At 47.1% G+C, this 17113-nt stretch overlaps 1 protein-coding gene across 1 annotated transcript in view; it reads left to right on the top strand.

The window, feature by feature from the left end:
- The window catches only part of LOC133957396 (protein TANC1-like), a 32380-nt gene extending 15310 nt beyond the window's left edge, over positions 1–17070 (top strand). Inside the window, exons 9-28 of the mRNA XM_062392947.1 lie at positions 402–529; positions 2916–3147; positions 3945–4111; positions 6202–6510; positions 8154–8354; positions 8576–8679; positions 8816–8924; positions 9335–9457; positions 9892–10128; positions 10382–10591; positions 10815–10896; positions 12163–12296; positions 12388–12511; positions 12616–12791; positions 13400–13535; positions 13943–13972; positions 14057–14148; positions 14298–14444; positions 15396–15496; positions 15586–17070. Coding sequence (XP_062248931.1) covers positions 402–529; positions 2916–3147; positions 3945–4111; positions 6202–6510; positions 8154–8354; positions 8576–8679; positions 8816–8924; positions 9335–9457; positions 9892–10128; positions 10382–10591; positions 10815–10896; positions 12163–12296; positions 12388–12511; positions 12616–12791; positions 13400–13535; positions 13943–13972; positions 14057–14148; positions 14298–14444; positions 15396–15496; positions 15586–16948 — 4205 coding nt within the window. The 3' untranslated portion in view covers positions 16949–17070. The remainder of the gene's footprint in view (positions 1–401; positions 530–2915; positions 3148–3944; positions 4112–6201; positions 6511–8153; positions 8355–8575; positions 8680–8815; positions 8925–9334; positions 9458–9891; positions 10129–10381; positions 10592–10814; positions 10897–12162; positions 12297–12387; positions 12512–12615; positions 12792–13399; positions 13536–13942; positions 13973–14056; positions 14149–14297; positions 14445–15395; positions 15497–15585) is intronic.
- The last annotated feature ends 43 nt before the right edge of the window (positions 17071–17113 follow it).

Raw genomic sequence — 17113 nt, 5'->3', positions numbered from 1 at the left:
CACCCTTCAGCCTTTCGCTATATTAAACAGACACATTAAAATGTACAGAAAAAACTAAAAGACATGTCATTTATTTGTCATATTCGTATTAATCATGGTAACCTGTACTGTGCGTTGTCATTTTGATTTCAATTGTACAGAAGCTATAGCATGAGCTGTGTACAAACCAGAATTATCCCTTCATGCCCCTTGAAACAAACACTCCTGCTCCCGTCCAATGAGGTTCTGCTTAGTGCCATCAGTTCCAGTCTTGCTTACAGATGTTCTAATTAATTGCAGCAGTTTAATTGTGTTTCTTTGTAGACTCGTCCTGACGCTGCCGTGCTTTACACCCGAGGCCTCGTCTAACGAGGGTAAATGGCAGCTCTGGGTTTGTTATTGTTGCTCTGTGCTCTGTGCAGGTGGGGATAAGTCGGGGAAAGCAGGCTCCAAACAGCCAGCGGAATCCCAGCCCAACCTGAGTGCTTCTGCAGGAGCGAGCGATGGAGCAGCACAGAGGAAGGAGACTGTCAGAAGCCTCGCCGCCAAGGTACCTCAAGACACACACGCACACACGCACACACACACACTAACACACACACACACAATCAGTTGCATTCCTCTACTTGTGAGGACTCTTAATTACAAAACACCCCCTGCTGCGCCTCATCTAGTTAGATGAGATGAGACAATCAATAACACCTTCATGTCTGTGCACTAAACAGGAAGCAGGCGCCAGGAGACAGTTCACTTATTTTATCTTGGCTTAGCATAATGACTGGAACAAACACAGAGGCTCCACAGCTCAGTCTTCATTACATTGTGTTCCTTCAATCTGTACAAAAAGTGGCGTCACCAGAAGCTCTACTCTGACAGAGCACAAGCCTCCACCAAGTTGATCTCACCATGTTAAAGCGAGAGAAAAAAGATCCTGGATCCACCAGTTTGTTCTGATAAACAAATTTCAATGGGCTATACTTGAATACTGGTCGATACTCCTCCACTCCACCAACTTTCATTAGTTGGAGAACACTTTTACCACCTCGAACCGTCTCTTTAACCTAAATGTAACGTTAAACACACACATGGTAAACATACATATAAACTAACACAGTAAAATGTCCTTCCGTCCATCTACACAATTTATTGAAGTCAATCCCAGCCGACATTGGGTGAAATAGTAAAATACAAATAAAATTGAAAACACACACACAACGTGATTTCCTGTAGATCTAGTTATTCATCCTGTTGCTGAGCAGACTGACCCACCTGCATCTACAACAGACATCACGGAAACATAGTGACATTAGAGGAATATCAAGATTTAGCTTCTCGTCGTGGCTGCTTTTATTTCTCTGTTCTCTTCCTTCCCTCACCTTTTAAGAGCAGTAATATAACACAGCATCATAAACGGCTCCGTGGGGAGCTGCTAAAAGGAGGCATCGGTTTAAATTGATAAACACACCTCAGCGTCTTTGTGTGTGTGTGTGTGGGGGGGGGGGCGGCACGTTTGTGACACAGGATTTGAATGTCAGGTTGTTCTGCTCTCTTTTCGCGCACATGTGGTACATGCTGCTGTTTGCATCACACAGATGACATGGACGCTTCTAAATTTACTAACTTGGCCTCAATAAGAGTTTCCATGGGAACTAGTCAGACTACTTGTGATGGTGAGGGCGTTTGCTCAAAAGTAAAATCACTCATAATGTCATCGTAGAGTGTGTGTGGACCACTTACGATCTACAAACCCACGAGTAAATACTATTAAATATGAATGTTTTCCCACAGAAATGCACTCACAAAAAAGAGATTACTACTATTAATCCTCCAGACCGTCCCCATTCATCTCAATGGTTTGGAATGTCTGGCCTATGTTCAGTTTGGCTCCTTTAATGCAAATATCAACCCCATGATTTTGTGGAAAGTTTTATTTCTCAGCCCCTTCTGTTTATCATTCAGCTTGTTGCCTGAATCCACCCAAGTGATTTAGAGATGCTCTGCAGTCATATGCAGAATGACTGAAGACTAAGTTATGACTCAGCCACCTCTGGGATGTCAGTGTTCATGGCGCATCTCATTGTTGTTTCATTCTAACCCTCATTGTTTTTAGATTTGGTGATATTGTTTTTCTCGTCTCACTTAAAAAAAAAAAAGGCTTGATCTCACATTGAGATATGAGCAGGTAAATGGGCTCTGAACAAGACACACACAGGATCTGAATTGGTGCCATATATTTGTTCCCCTCAGGTCAGCCGAACGTAAATTGCTTCTTCTCAGAATCACAATCACTCAAAAAGTCAAACAAACACACAATGCTGCCATTAATACCCTGTTTACCCGTGGCTCCGTAAAAGTGAAAGTGAGGCCAAATTGCTTTGATCGCCACCTGTTGGCTGGATGCAGTATTGGTCCTAAATACCACCTCCTCTATGTTAGGGGATGGGACATGGGCCAAAATAAAAAGTCAAATAGAGTTTTCTTAGAGATTGTGTCTGTCATTGTAGATAGTCGGAATGCTCAAATGTATGGCAATAGGTTTCAAACACAGGTTGAAGAGGTGTTAATAGTTTAAGGTTCTATACTTATACATGAGGTTTATCCTCAGTAACGTTTCAGCAGATTTTACTGCACTAGATGTTTTAACTTCATGATTGGATTGTGAAGCCTGTGGGAAACTGAAGTCTCAAAAGTGCCACGAGAACATTTTATATGTTTCTAAATAGCTTACTCCTTTCTTTCATCGACACTTCAGACCAACGTTATCACACTTGGGGTTTACAGATCTACTGTACAGACTTTTATTTTCCTAAATGCATTTCTCTCCTGACCATTAACAGTTAATTAGAGTTTGTGTCTCGTAAACATTTACAGAAAGCCGCTTTATATTACGTTCCTATTTTCTTCACTTCCTCACCTGCCTCTCTCTCTCCCACCAGGTGGTCGCCTACCACTTCTGTCAGGCCGACAACACCTACACCTGCCTGGTACCGGAGTTTGTGCACAGCGTTGCCGCCCTGCTGGCCAGAGCGCCACAGCTCGGCCCATACAGGGAGCTGCTGGTTCAAGAGCCTCATCTGCAAAACACACTCAGTCTGCGGTCCTGCGTCCAGGACCCCATCGCTGCCTTCAGGAAGGGCGTCCTGGAGCCGATGGCCAGCCTGCGCAAGGGTAATGAAGTCAACACACACACAAAGACACACACACACAGACACACTTTAGACGAATGTCAGCTTTGAGGTGGAACCTGTCTGCTCCCCTCGCCCTACAGTCAGGGAGCTTGCTGCCATCTCCTGTGTGAAACAGCCTGGTAATGACTCACCGATTGGCCCACAGATTATTTCCCCCTCGTTAAGGTCAATGATTTGAAGCAGTGTAGTGTGTGAAACAGATGTTAGGTCATTTACATTTATGAGTGGTATTTTTTTGCAAAGGTGAATCACGAGCATCCCTCAGGATTTCAAGGTCACAAAGTACTCCGGGCTGGCCACGAACGTTCCGGACACGTTCACCAGCTCGATTCCTCATGAGTTAGTAAGTCAGTTAGATTGATGTGTTATTACGGCCGGGCCCTCCACAGCCGGGTGGAGGAGTGTTTCGTCTGCTCCATCTCTATTAAGCAGGTCAGTAAAAAATGGAGAGCCCTTGTGCCTAAGTATGTGAGTCCTCACAGGCTTCCAGGGAAACACTGACGGCTCTGATAATGTGAACCATGATGGATATGTTCTGTTCCCAGCTAATAAACAACAATGGCCTCTGGCCGCTTTCAGCAGAACATGATCAATATCAACAGTTGATGCTTCTCTCGACATTTCCTGTGCTGAAAAAGATGCACCATTTTTTAGCCATTAACGACCCAGCATAAAACTGTGCTACATTCTTCTTCATTTTATGCTCTTAAATGTGACATACCAGGTATTTTAATAAGCTTCAACCCCTTTTTATTCTCTTTATTTATGTGTATTCAGAGCGGAAGCTGCCGGAAGACGACTACATCATATTGGTCGACAGCCTTAATGAGGCAGAATTCCATAAACCAGACTATGGGGACACCATCGCCACGTTCATCACCAAAATCATCTCCAAGTTTCCACACTGGCTCAAACTGGTGGTCACAGTCCGCACAGGCCTTGTGGTGAGTGGGATCACAGGCATGTAAAAATAGATGTTTTAGTCTCCAGGGAAATTTGGCAAATGTATATATATATGTATATAAATTAATAATGAGAAGAGCAATAATTGGCCGGTGCAGTACCACAGTTGACCACCAGCAGTATTAACGTATGTTGGCATCCTATCCAATCTTTATCATCTTATAAATTAGGGATGTAAAGATCGATGTTAAAATGTAATATTATTATTATCATCATATTATCAATTATAGAAGCAGAAGAAGTAGTATTGTGTATATGGTAACATGAGACTATAGCAAACCAAACATTTCGTATTAAAACAATAATGAACATGCAAAAATGAATCCAATATTCCGAAGCAATTTATATTCTCATACGCTCAAGTGATGGAGTGCAAATTGCTATGGCAACTGCTTTAATGTTTTGAACCTCCAGTGCCCAGCAACGCATGATAATACTAGTCAATTGATTTTTATTCATGAGTCCAAAAATAATAAGAGAGTGGGGACCACCGGTGATCTTTTTGGAACTGTGCGATTACCAATGAGTGAATAAATTTGTGCTTTGGAATCTGAATCAATACCTGCTTCAGTGATGTTGGTCAGATTTCAGTTCGGTGAATTACTGGAGTACCGGGGCCCAGAACCAATATTTGGTTAATGGTTGAAGCCCACCTGTCACCCAGTCGTAGCTGGGAGAGGCTCCAGACCCCCAGGCCCTGTTTAGACCTGTTGGGATGGAGGGATTATTAGGAGAAACAAAGCTGCTGTTACCGTTAAAAGATCTAACCTTTAAATCATTTTAATGTGATGTATAAATTATTGAATTCCTCTTGATTGTATCGGGATGCAGAATCTCTTCTGTCCTCGCTGCACCACTTTTATTACAAACATTTATGCCAGGTGAACAGTTTAATAAGATTAGAGCCATCGACTACTAGAGGTGAGTAAAATGAGATACAATGAATACAATTTTGTAAATTGGTTGATTTGACCCTTAAAGTCTCAGCCTCCCTCCCACCACCTAAATCAGAGATATCCCTAGTACCTCCCGCTTCCCTCTAAGCTCCATTCACTGCCTGTGTAGTTTTAACGTGGTGGTATAAGGTGAATGTGGCTCTCGGCGCGTTGAGCTCTCCAGTCTGATGTGTTTTCTCAATCCGGTCGGTAATCCCACCAGCCAGCAGACGCATCTGTCCAGTGCCCGAGCCAAGTCTCCAAATGCTGCATGGATTTACTCCCTGAATGGTCGGTAACACTACAGAGAGTCTGCTGGGGAGTCTGGAGCCTGACAGGCAGCCAGCCAGCCAGTTGCATAATTGGATTAGTGTTTGAGAACACACAAAACACATTGAGGGGTCATTTTCTTCACGATGCATTTTGAAGCCAGCAAAACATTAAATACGTAAAGATGGAGGAGTCCAGCTGTTGTCGAGCCCCTTCGTGTCCCAGCTTGTTTAAACAGGAAGTGCTCACTCATGTGGAACAACCTGGATAACTCTCGTGAAAGGTTTGAGTGGAGCGCAGTCAATTACTTGTTCGTTAAAGCAAAATGTCAGACTCTGTTAGAGAGGAACGGAGCCGCGGTCACACCGGTTCCTTCTGTGATCCCTCAGAGCTGGTTGTCGCCGGTCGGTGTGGAGCAGTTGAGGATGGCATGAGAGGAGCTGAAATGTGAATCTGAGAGATGCCTGTGAGCAATGTTGGAGCTTGAGTCACTGTCACACCATTTACTGTACTGTATCCCATGGCTCTGTGTGAGTCAGCGGCAACAGCATCTGAGGAACAGCTCCTGGTTCTGGTGCTTTTAATTTGTCCTTTACTAATGCACCAAAGACACGCCACCTACAACTCTGTGAAGGCTGGGGTGTGCGTGCACGTGCGTCAGTTATATGTTCCCCCCCCTCATCGTTGGTTTGTTTGTCAGCCCAAAATAAACCACTATATTTTGGTGTGGATCTTATATTGGAATCTTATTTAGGTAGAAAAATCAAGCATATTTAAGGGACTGCTATCTGAGTGTGTGTAACTTAGGGGACTGCTGGGTCTTGGTGGAGGTGTGCGCTCTACTGATCTGTTTTCTTCTTCTGCAGGAAATCACCACCCTCCTTCCCTTCTCTGGCATCTCTCTGGACATCCTGCCAGACGGCAGTGACCTGGGAGCCGACCTCAGCGACTACATCCATCACCGGGTCAGCAGCAGCACCCAGGTCGCCTCTAACGTCACCACGCCCACAGGCTCTGCCCCCGACCCACTGATCCTCAGCAAGTTCAGCAGCCACCTGTCAACACGAAGCCACGGCTCCGTCCTGTACCTCCAGCTGACCCTGGACCTGTTCCACAAAGGCCATCTGGCTCTGAAAGGAGGAAATTACCTGGTGGTGCCTGTCTCCCTGTCAGAGGTCAGGACACGTAGCACTGATTTCCAACAAGAAATTGTTTTCATCTGCGTCTGTTTGTTTGTAAGCAGGATTATGCAAAACCTACTCAACTGATTTTCATGAAATTTTGCGGAGGGAAGGAAGAACTTTTCAAATTTTCAATCATATCCGGATCAGGGGCTGGACCCAGAAATGGATGTTTTATTCACATTTAGTTGATTTCCCAGATTATTCAAATGTGGTTAAAAAGCTTAATCTAATCGATTTAATTTTTGAAACGTCCATCACTTATCGTTGCAGCTTGTTAGGCTTCATCTGACGAAAACGATTTGTGAACCACCATCTGTGGAGTGATGTGTTTTATGAAATGATCAGTTTCACATGGAGCTATAAAGACACTTCTTACCTTGAGTGTATTTTTGGACCCGCCCTCGTCATCGTCCTCTTTATCACGTTCACGGTCTGACACCTGTCAATCATCCTCGGTGAGCTCGCCCGCCCAGGATGATTGACAGTGTTCATTGACGAGCAATCGGTGTTTGTAAACTCCCCACATAAGATCCACAGGCAACCACCATTGTTCGGCCATTTTTCTCCTCAACAAAAGACAAAAGGTGCATTTAACATGCTATTCAAATTAATACAAGATTTAAAAGAATATAAAGGATCAAAGACTTTTTCAAACTGAAGGCCAGAGAATATCCCACAGTGACTAAAGTAAATCGCAGATGTAGCATTAAAGTTACATAATCACCAGCAGATGAGCTCAGGCTCAGGAATGTGTTGATTTATTGATGGAAGTGGTCACAGTTAAATATGAGAGTTTGTGTACGTGGATCAGTTTGTATTATTTATAATTTAAAGTGCTTTTAAAGACAAAGTTAGGTTTTTTTTCCTTTCCTTGCATTGTTATCGCTATAACTTAATAACATCAAGATTTCAACTGCGTTTGTTGGTTAGCAGCATTACGGCAATAACTACCGGACACGTTATCACGAAACTTGAATTAAGGATGTGAGTCAGGAAAGAACCCTTGGTATTTAAGTGCAAATCCAGGGTTTTTTACACTTTAATGTAGCAAAATAAATTTCTCAGAGAATAATTCATGGATCTTGAGAAATATTTTCAGACATGTTGAGGAGATTGAAATATATCTGTTTGAAATATGATGCAAATCCAAATGAGCTAGTGAATTTAAATGTGGTTTCATCAGGGAACTGTTAGACCTCGGCAGGGGTTTGCAATCTGCTGCGGGACATTTGAGTTATAAGTGAATGTGTTCATCATCAGGATGTTGCAGGATTTACTCCCAGTTATTGGATCTGCCCGTTTGTTCGGATATGAATTATTAATGGGTTCTTTCTTCGACCATGTCACATCCTTCGTCTGAGTTTCATGGAAATCTATTCGGTCGTTTTTGCGTAAACCTTCTGATAAACAAAAAAACAACAAACAAAGAATCTCAGTGCTGGTCACATCCACAGAAAATGAGTGTAGGTGTGTACAATCAGCCACAGGCTTTTAAACATGTTATGTTAATGTTTATTTTAAAATTGGTACATTTTAGCTTTAAATGAACCAGCAGTAGTTGGTGGAAGAATATAAAGCCATCACGGTGTGACAGCATCATCACCAACACATGCTAACCTCTGGATTTCTGTCAGGTGTACCTGCTGATGTGTCGTGTGAGCTTTCCGGATAAAGAGCTCTTTGAACGGATTCTCCCGGTGCTCAATGTGGCGCTGGCTTCTCTGCACCCACTGACTGATGAGCAAATGTTCAGGGCCCTGAATGCAGGCTGTGTGAGGGGGGAGCTGGAGTGGAAGGACTTCCAGCAGAGATTAGACAGCCTGGCTGGATTCATGGTAAGACTCCTGCTACGTCGGCATGGACAGGAACAGAATGATTCACACTTCTGTTTGGTTTGAATTTTGTGTTTGTTTTTGCTGTTAAATAAATAACTGACATGGACGAATTTAGAGTTTTTTTAAAATCTAAAATACTAACTGTCTCTCTGTGTCGCTGGGTGTAGCACGTCAAGTGATGGAGACTCTACAGTAGAGAAATGTTCTGCCTCTATGTGCAGGTCCGACGCAGGGATGGCACACGGATGCTGTGTCATCCTTCCTTCAGAGAGTGGCTGGTTTGGAGAGGAGACGGAGAGAGCACGGACTTTCTCTGTGAGCCGAGGTGAGCCCAGAGGTCACACACCTCACACAGCACAAGACTCTTAACGTGGATATACTCAAACGTGGAGAAATGCATAACTTAAATAGACATTCGATTTCTGCATGGACGCCATTTCTGTGTGTGTGCATGTCCCCAGGAGTGGCCACGCTCTCCTGGCCTTCATGTTCTCCAGACAGGAGGGCAAATTGAACCGGCAGCAGACCATGGAACTGGGACACCACATCCTCAAGGCTCACATATTCAAGGTAACATGAACCCTGACACTAGGTTTATCCTCTACATTGGTTTAGAACTTGTTATGTAGGTTTAGGACTGGACCTGATTGTGCCTCAACTATTCTGAATCTCCCTGAATGACAATAGGATTCATGTAAACAACATCCTGAATATAGCTGCTGAGAAACCGATAAAACACACACAAACTAAAGTGAACCTCTGTTCCAACCATCACCCACACTCATAAGCACTACTCATATACATAAACCGCCCACGGTACAGTGAACATTGTACTGTTTGCATGTGCGCCTCGCAATCTGTACATTCTGCTTTTCTCCTGGGACGCAATTCAAATTCTGCTCCACAGATCTCATCTGAGCAAGTTTAATCTCTCTCTCTCTCTCTCTGTGTTCATCTGTGTCCCTGGCAAACACTCACAGGGGCTGAGTAAGAAGACGGGCGTGTCCTCCAGCGTTCTTCAGGCCATGTGGGTGAACTGCAGCACAGACAGTCTGTCCGCCGCGCTGGCCTCCCTGAGGAACCTGTACACACCTAACATCAAGGTGACACCCACACGTTCTTCTGCTTGAAGAAAACACCCAAATCTTCTAGAGTGGTGGTACTCAGTAGAGCACACAGCTCCGCCAGGGACCAACAGTCCACTTAATTCACCAAAGTTCACACACTCATAAATATCTGTTCCCTAAATGTGAGGGATTATTTTCATCAAGATCCATGAATCACTGTTTTGGAAAAAAGGGCAAAATGTCCCAAAAATTAAAATTCCCCCATTATCTAATTACCACTGTGCCGATGGAAGGGTAAGTGAAGAACCATCCCTTTAAAGAAAATGTAGACATTTTCTGGATCTAACGGGTTCCTTCCTGACAGACACCACATCCTTCCCCCAGGAATCATGGAAATCCATTCTGTAGTTAGTGTGCACTCAGGGGTGAGAACATAATCTTATATACAACTCCTTATATTCATCCTGCAGGTAAGTCGTCTGCTGATGCTGGGTGGTGCCAGTGTGACCTGGTGCACCGAGGTGGTGGGCCGTGCCCCCATCCTGGCCGTCCACGCCCACCTGGGCCACGTGGAGATGGTCGCCCTGCTGCTTGAGATGTGTGCTCCCGTGGATGGGACCACCGACAGCGGCATGACGCCCCTCTGCCTGGCCGCCGCCGCAGGACACGTGGACATCGTCACCCTGCTCTGCAAGAAAGGGGCCAAGGTCAGTGTCTGTGCAGAGCAATGTGGGGGCTGAGGGCGTGGCCAGCATAATCACAAAGGCGGAACACGTTTGTCTCCCTGCACCTCCACACCAGTGATATCCCCAATAACCCTCGTTTAAAACTCACCACAGTTTGGGGATCTATTCTGGGAGACAGATGACACACACACAGCGCCGATCTAGGTCAGCGCAATAAAGGCAGTGACCTGGTCCAGCGTTTGTTAAGTCCTTCTGTGTTTCCCCTCTGTGCCAGGTGGGCCACGCTGATAAGAATGGCCAGTGTGCACTGGTCCATGCTGGGCTGAAGGGCCAGGCAGAGATCATCAACATCTTGCTGGGCCAGGACTGGGGAGCGCAGAGCAGTACTGACCCGCAGCAGCCCGGCAGCAGTGAGACGGAGACTGGGAAGCCGCAGGCAGCACAGCAGGCGCTCACGGCTGCAGCGAGCGTGGGACACACACAGGTATGAGTCACATCAGCGTCCTGGTGACAAAAGCATCTGTGCCACTCTGCAGAGAGGATTCTGTTTCGTGTAGAGCACGACGCCCGTCCTTGCTTGATGTAAAGGATTTATTAAATTCTGTTTGCTCTCTGCTGTGGTCAAGGTCTGTGGAAGCTTTCTTTTCTCTTTTCTTGCACAGCAAGCCAACAATACAGAGGACTGTGAAATTGTGTTTTTCCTGCAGGTGGTGAGGAGCTTGCTGGACTTGAGAGATGAACAGCTGGCAGTGCAGATGGACGCGCACGACTCTCTCTGGGGAGAAACGGGTGCGATTCTCCTATCAGTCAGATAAATTTAGCTTTCTCACCTCTTTCTGTCCATCAGCGGGGTTCTCGAGTCACGCTCAAGGGCGTCGGGGGGGATTTCAGACGCATTCTGCCTCTGTGCAGTGAATAGATACTGAGCAGCCGACATGCATGTGGAAGCACAGTGTTCTGATGTCAGGAGGCTCCGGTTGATCAGATCATTGATGCAACTGGAAATACTTTTTTTCACCAGAAGCGGAGCATCGCACATATCACACAGAATATCTTGTCCGGCCACATTGGTAGCATCTAAAAAGCCTGTGTTATTCAATTGTGATACTCTTACCGCCGTCACAGATGTGAAAGCACAGCTCGCAGAATTCTGTTAGGTCCATTTCCTGAGAGCACGTTGGATGAGGCCTGTTTCTGCCTCCAGCTCCATTAGAGTGTAATTCTATTACACAGACCCCTTCAGTGGGGAGACAGAGAAAAAAAGTCAGAGCATAAAACATTCATGTTTGCATGATGCAGCACCGGGGCTTCGTTTTATGTGTGTGTTCAGTGTCGGTATCATTGGATTAGAGTCCATTTGCACAGATACAATGATCAGTCAAGGACGCGCGTTAAAGTCTAATTACAGAACAAAGGATTCTTCTTCTTCTTCTCCGGGGATCAGAATTAATGACGGCAGCAGTGCATCCTTTAGTAAGACTATTATTTTCCATGCACGTAGTCACCAGCTTCACTAACCTTGTTGCTATTTTCTGAAGTTGTGCAAAGTCACCTTAAGCAAAGACAAATAGTGTGTTATTGCTTTTCCCCCCCCTGTTTATTTGAGGTTAGTGAACGACATCAGTACCTTCCCTCAACCTCCAGCTGCTCAATGAGCTGAACCACTCGTATATTAGGAAAAAGACTAATGCCCATCATCTGTCAAAGTAACACGGGCTGGTTAAGGAGGGTGCCAGTCATCCATCATGTGCAGAGTTATGGTTGGAAAGAATCTTATTTTCTTTCCTTTTCTCTTGTCAGCCATGGTGGAGGTTACCAATGTCTGAGCAGCCTTCTAGATGAGTGTGGGAAAATATCAAAACTGTTAAATTACACAAGATTCAGCAGATATATAATACAGGACAACATCTGTGTTGGGATTCGACTAGATTATGGAAATAGCCTGTGTTGATTTTCTCTCTGCTCCTCACTCCTGCTTCTTCTTCTCTCCTATATGTGTCAATTACATATTCTCCTCCGCCTCGTCGTCTCATCTCGATGCCGACCCCCTGTCAGTGCTGAGCGCGGCAGCAGGGAGAGGGAGGATGGAGATATGTGCGCTGCTCGTGGAGCGGGGGGGAGGGCTGGAGATACCCAACCGCAGAGGAATGGTCCCCCTGCTCAGTGCCTCCAAACACGGACACACACAGGTGCGGAGGAGTCGGGGGTGTTTTCCCTTTTACCTGTTCTGTCTTCTTTTGTTTTCTACTTCTTTTGGAATAATCCTCCTCCCCTCCGAAGGTTGCAGAGTTGTTGCTGAAGCAAAGCGCAGACATCAACGTCAGCGACAAGCAGGGGCGCACGCCACTGATGCTGGCTGCCTCCGAGGGCCACACGGCCACTGTCGAGCTGCTGCTGTCAAAGGGTGAGAGCCCCCCCACCTCCCCCACCTCCCCCAGGGACGTGTGAGTATGTTTGATGAATGCACCTGAATCACTGAAGCATATTTGTGTTGTTGTGTGGTCCCAGGGGCGTCCTTGTCCGCCGCCGATCAGGAGGGGCTGACCGCCCTGAGCTGGGCCTGTCTGAAGGGGCAGAAAGGGGCGGTGCAGCACCTGGTGGAGGCAGGAGCCGACCTGAACCAGCCGGACAGGCAGGGCCGGACTCCTCTGGACCTGGCTGCTCTGAACGGGGATGCAGACACAGTGGGTCTCGTGCTGTTGTTCACATGTTTGATCATGTTTTATTCATCCATTCATCATATTCATCAGCTGATCCATGGGAGGGTCGTGTGGGGAGCTGGAGCAAATCCCAGTTGAAATTGGTCGAGAGGCGGCATACAAGGACAAACAGCCAATTTTGAGTCTGTACTACAATCCACATTTGTTTGGACTGTGCAAGTACATGCACTCCACACAGAACCGGGATTCGAACCGGAAACCTTTTTGCTGTGAGGCACTGTGAGAAGGTGCTAATCACCACCACCCCTGTGACGACCTCGATCATGTCGATAATGTAAAATCACAGCAATTGAAAGAGGATTATCAAAGTAAAATATAATTATTTCATGACAATGTATTTCCATCAGTTTTGGACATGATATCAAATAATTCATAATAACAATGAGGATAATAATTTGTTCTTACTGGATGTGAGGTAATAACATTATGGATTATTTGTGATGATCAGCAGGAGAGTAATAAAAAGTGTCCAATGATCAAAACCATCAGGATCTGTTTAATGTTGTTGAATGAAACATTAATAATCCTTTTCACTGCTGCTTGATGTTGTTATTGTTCCTTGTGTTCTTCAGGTGCATTGCCTGGTGGAAAACGGAGCGGTGCTGGAGAGAGCCGACAACAACAACAGCACCAGAGGATCGGACCGGGCCACCGGCTGCCAGAACCCGGCCCTGGTGGCCTCGCTGCTGAAGAAAGGATCCAAAACAGGTACAAGCACAGTCCTCGTCATAGCAGCCCTGCAGTAAATAGCATTTTTATCACAAACATTACATTTTACATTATATGAAAGTGTTTAACAAACAGCTCCACAAACTGCAGTACAGCTTGTGACATTAGTAGTTGTCGCACAGACGCTTCTCTGGAGTGTATTCACACAGTGTATGAAGTAATGAAGACTCAGCTCACATGCATTGATTTGTATGGTACTACACTTTTTCATCTACACGTTCTGCATGTACATATTTGTCTACTTCCATGTAGTATATTGTTACTGTTCATTCTGCAGAACCTGCAGTTTTACGTCCACCGCTCTAACTCTCTTTTCGCCCCGCTCCCCCTCTCCACCTCCTCCTCCTCTTCCTCCTCTCCGGTTGCTCTCCTTCATTAACCGAAAGGCTACAGAACGTCTCTGCATGATCGATCAGGTACATGATTTGTGTAAGACACAAAGTAAAAGAGACGAGGCGAGCCAGATAATATTAAGATAAATATTTGTGCCACTCCATCAGGTCACGCCACGTGGGCTATGGCTTCTTCCAAACCAGACATTCTCCTCATCCTGCTGCAGAAGCTGATGGAGGAAGGGAACCTGCTTTACAAGGTAGGTGTAGATGGTTTTGAACAGTGTGCTGCTGCTCACAGCCTTTCATTTGTATTAACTTCTACGATCCCTTTGTGGAATGATCAAACACTGCCCCTTCCCTCTAGCTGTCCGTTCTGATTCTCCACCTCTTCCTGTGTGTGTCCCAGAAGGGACGTATGAAGGAGGCGGGCCAGCGGTACCAGTACGCCCTGAGGAAGCTGCCACGCGAGGGGCAAGGAGACGAGCTGAAAGGGCTGAAGGAGCTGCGGGTCTCCCTCTATCTCAACCTCTCCCGCTGCCGCAGGAAAACCAACGTGAGCTCCCACAACCGCACCAAACAGCTCATGCACTATTTAACAGCAGCCGGTTTATTAGACACCGAGGGGCTGGCAGCGAGGGGCTGGCAAGGCAAGGTGGAGGGTTCCTTAAGATTTATAATTTATCTGAATCCACATGAAAAAAAGATGAAATCAACTCAGTGTAAAAAGCATCTCTTGCTTTCCGGATCTCGTTTCACGTCGGCGTGGTAAACAGAGAGAGAAGGTGGAGGGAGACCTGGAAGCAGGTGGTGACATGATGATTAACGGTGCTGTTAGTGCAGAGATAGATGTGTGTGGCCTGCAGCCAGGTTCAGAACCCGCCCTGGTGATGACAGACGTCCGAACAGACTGTGTAAAAACGCCATCCTTAGGGTCACTGTGGCTCATGAATAATGGAGCAGATAATACATTGTGATAAGGCCCCTCGCTCCCTTCTTTCTCTGTGTCTCTACTGGGGTGGTGGGGGGGGGGGCCTCTCAGGACAAATCCACGTATCATATCAGAACGCGGGCAGCAACCCAGTGCAGAGACTGCATGATACCATCATTAAACATTCAGCAGCTATGTTCACAATCTCACGTTGGAGGCTGCCATTTTGACCTCGCTCTCAAGGACAGAATCACCGTGTGTTGGTGTCATTAAATATTCACCTGAGAGCGATGATGACGAGGGGAGCGGTGAAAACCTGCCGGAGTCTGTCTCTCCCCCCCCCCCCCCTTCCTCCTCCTGGTCGATACGAGTGATCGCGGTCGTGACGCGTGTTTCATTAAACAAGCTTCGATCTTTAGATCAATACAACAATGGAGACGCAAACACCGCCGCAGATTTGTTTCTACAGGACAAACATTTCCCAGTTTTACCATCGGGTTTGTATTTGGACTCTGTGCTCTGTCTAAAGTTTCATACTAAAAAACTAAATATACTTCTTCTCATCTGCCATCACAGGATTTTGGTTTAGCTGAGGAGTTTGCAACAAAAGCCTTGGAACTCAAACCCAGGTCTTATGAAGCACATTATGCCAGAGCACGCGCCAAAAGGAGCAGCAGGTACAGCAACATTTAAATTGGCTATTCCAGTTCATTTAATAACTTTTCATTTATAAAAGTTCCCTTTATGATTCCTCTGTTCTCCCCAGGCAGTTTGCTGCAGCGCTGGCAGACCTCCACGAAGCAGCACGACTCTGCCCGTCCAACCGGGAGATCCGGCGGCTGCTGTCTCGGGTAGAGGAGGAATGCAAACATCATCAGAAGGCAACAGGCGCCAACTCCATGCAGGGTTACAACAGGGACCTGTACACCCACCACCACGAAGGCCCAGAGGAGGAGGCCGACGCCTATTCACAGGGAAGTCTCGAGAGGCAAGTCCCCGGGGAGCAAACTGATGCCGAGAAGGAGGAAGAGAAGGAGGAGGGTGATGAGGTGAGCCTGCCCTGTGGGAAAAGCCCAGATTTTTGGCCTCTGAATCCATACGCTCCGAACAGGACTCTCCCTGGAGGTGTGGCCTTCGCTTTTACAGATCAGGTGCCACATTTCCCTCAGGAGGAGTATGTACAGAACCAGCTGTTTGTGGAATTGCCTGAGCCCGTTCCTGCGATCAACAGGCAGACCCAGAACCACGGCAGCAGGACTCATCTCCACTGCCACTCCCTGCAGTCAGGGGGCAGAGTTGGGGGCAGGCCTCTCTCTCTGTGCGGCCCCTCCAGTCCACTGCCGGGCAGACACATCTCCACCTCCCTGAGGCCCGCGCCAGTGCTGGGCATCGACATCAGCCCGGGATCAGTCAATGAACACTGTGGACACAGCCCCACCGAGCTGTACCACCCCATGTCCCCCAACAGCTCCTCCCCCCCTGGACCTCTGCACATGTACCAGCCCCGCTCGTCCAGCTTCTCCAGGGGATCCGACAGACTTTCCACTCACTCCGGCGGTCTGGATAGCCTGGCCCTGGCTCTGGGCTCCGGCATGGAGGTCAGGAGGGAGAGCGGAGGAGGGGGCACGGCAGGATCAAGGGGCTCTAGCTCCAGTCAGGCCTCCAGTGGGAACCTGTCAGACGGCGGCAGGCAGCAGGTGCTGGACGCCCCCCCGTGCCCCATCAAGAGCAGTGGTAGCTTCAAATCAAAACCTGAGCTAAAGCCCCGGCCTTTCATGGGAGTAATGGACAAATCAGTGCGAGTTCAGGGCCAGCAGACGTCCGGCCGGCAGGGGCAGGGAGGAGGGCTGGAGAGTTTCAGCATGTCCGTCATGGAGTTCCAAGGGTTGAACAATGACTTCAAGCGCGCCTCCTTTCAGGAGCAGCTCTCTGGGAGTCAGGTAAGCAGCCAGCAGCAGGGCCGCGAGTACGGGGAGCGGCTGCACCAGCGGGAGGCAAGAGGATCCGGGTCCTCCCAGCTCCGCTTTCCTGACGGGAGGCAGCGACAGGCGAGCCTCACCAGAGACAACCCAGCTCTGCACATGGCTCCCATCAAACCCAAACGCTCATTTATAGAGTCTAACGTCTGAACGTAGTCTATCAAAGCACAGATACAGGCTGTTTCCCACAAACGATGCTCCACATAAGGTAGCGAGGGAGACTTTCTTTGAGAACAGCTCCCCTCCCGGAGCCTGTTTTGTAGAGTTATGCTGCTGCACTGCATTTACAATCTAGAACCGGTGTTCAACTCAGGC

The sequence above is a fragment of the Platichthys flesus genome, chromosome 1 (assembly GCF_949316205.1).
Source record: "Platichthys flesus chromosome 1, fPlaFle2.1, whole genome shotgun sequence".
Classification (NCBI taxonomy): domain Eukaryota; kingdom Metazoa; phylum Chordata; class Actinopteri; order Pleuronectiformes; family Pleuronectidae; genus Platichthys; species Platichthys flesus.
The sequence above is the reverse complement of the archived record's forward strand: the minus strand, read 5'-3'. Positions and strand labels throughout refer to the sequence as shown.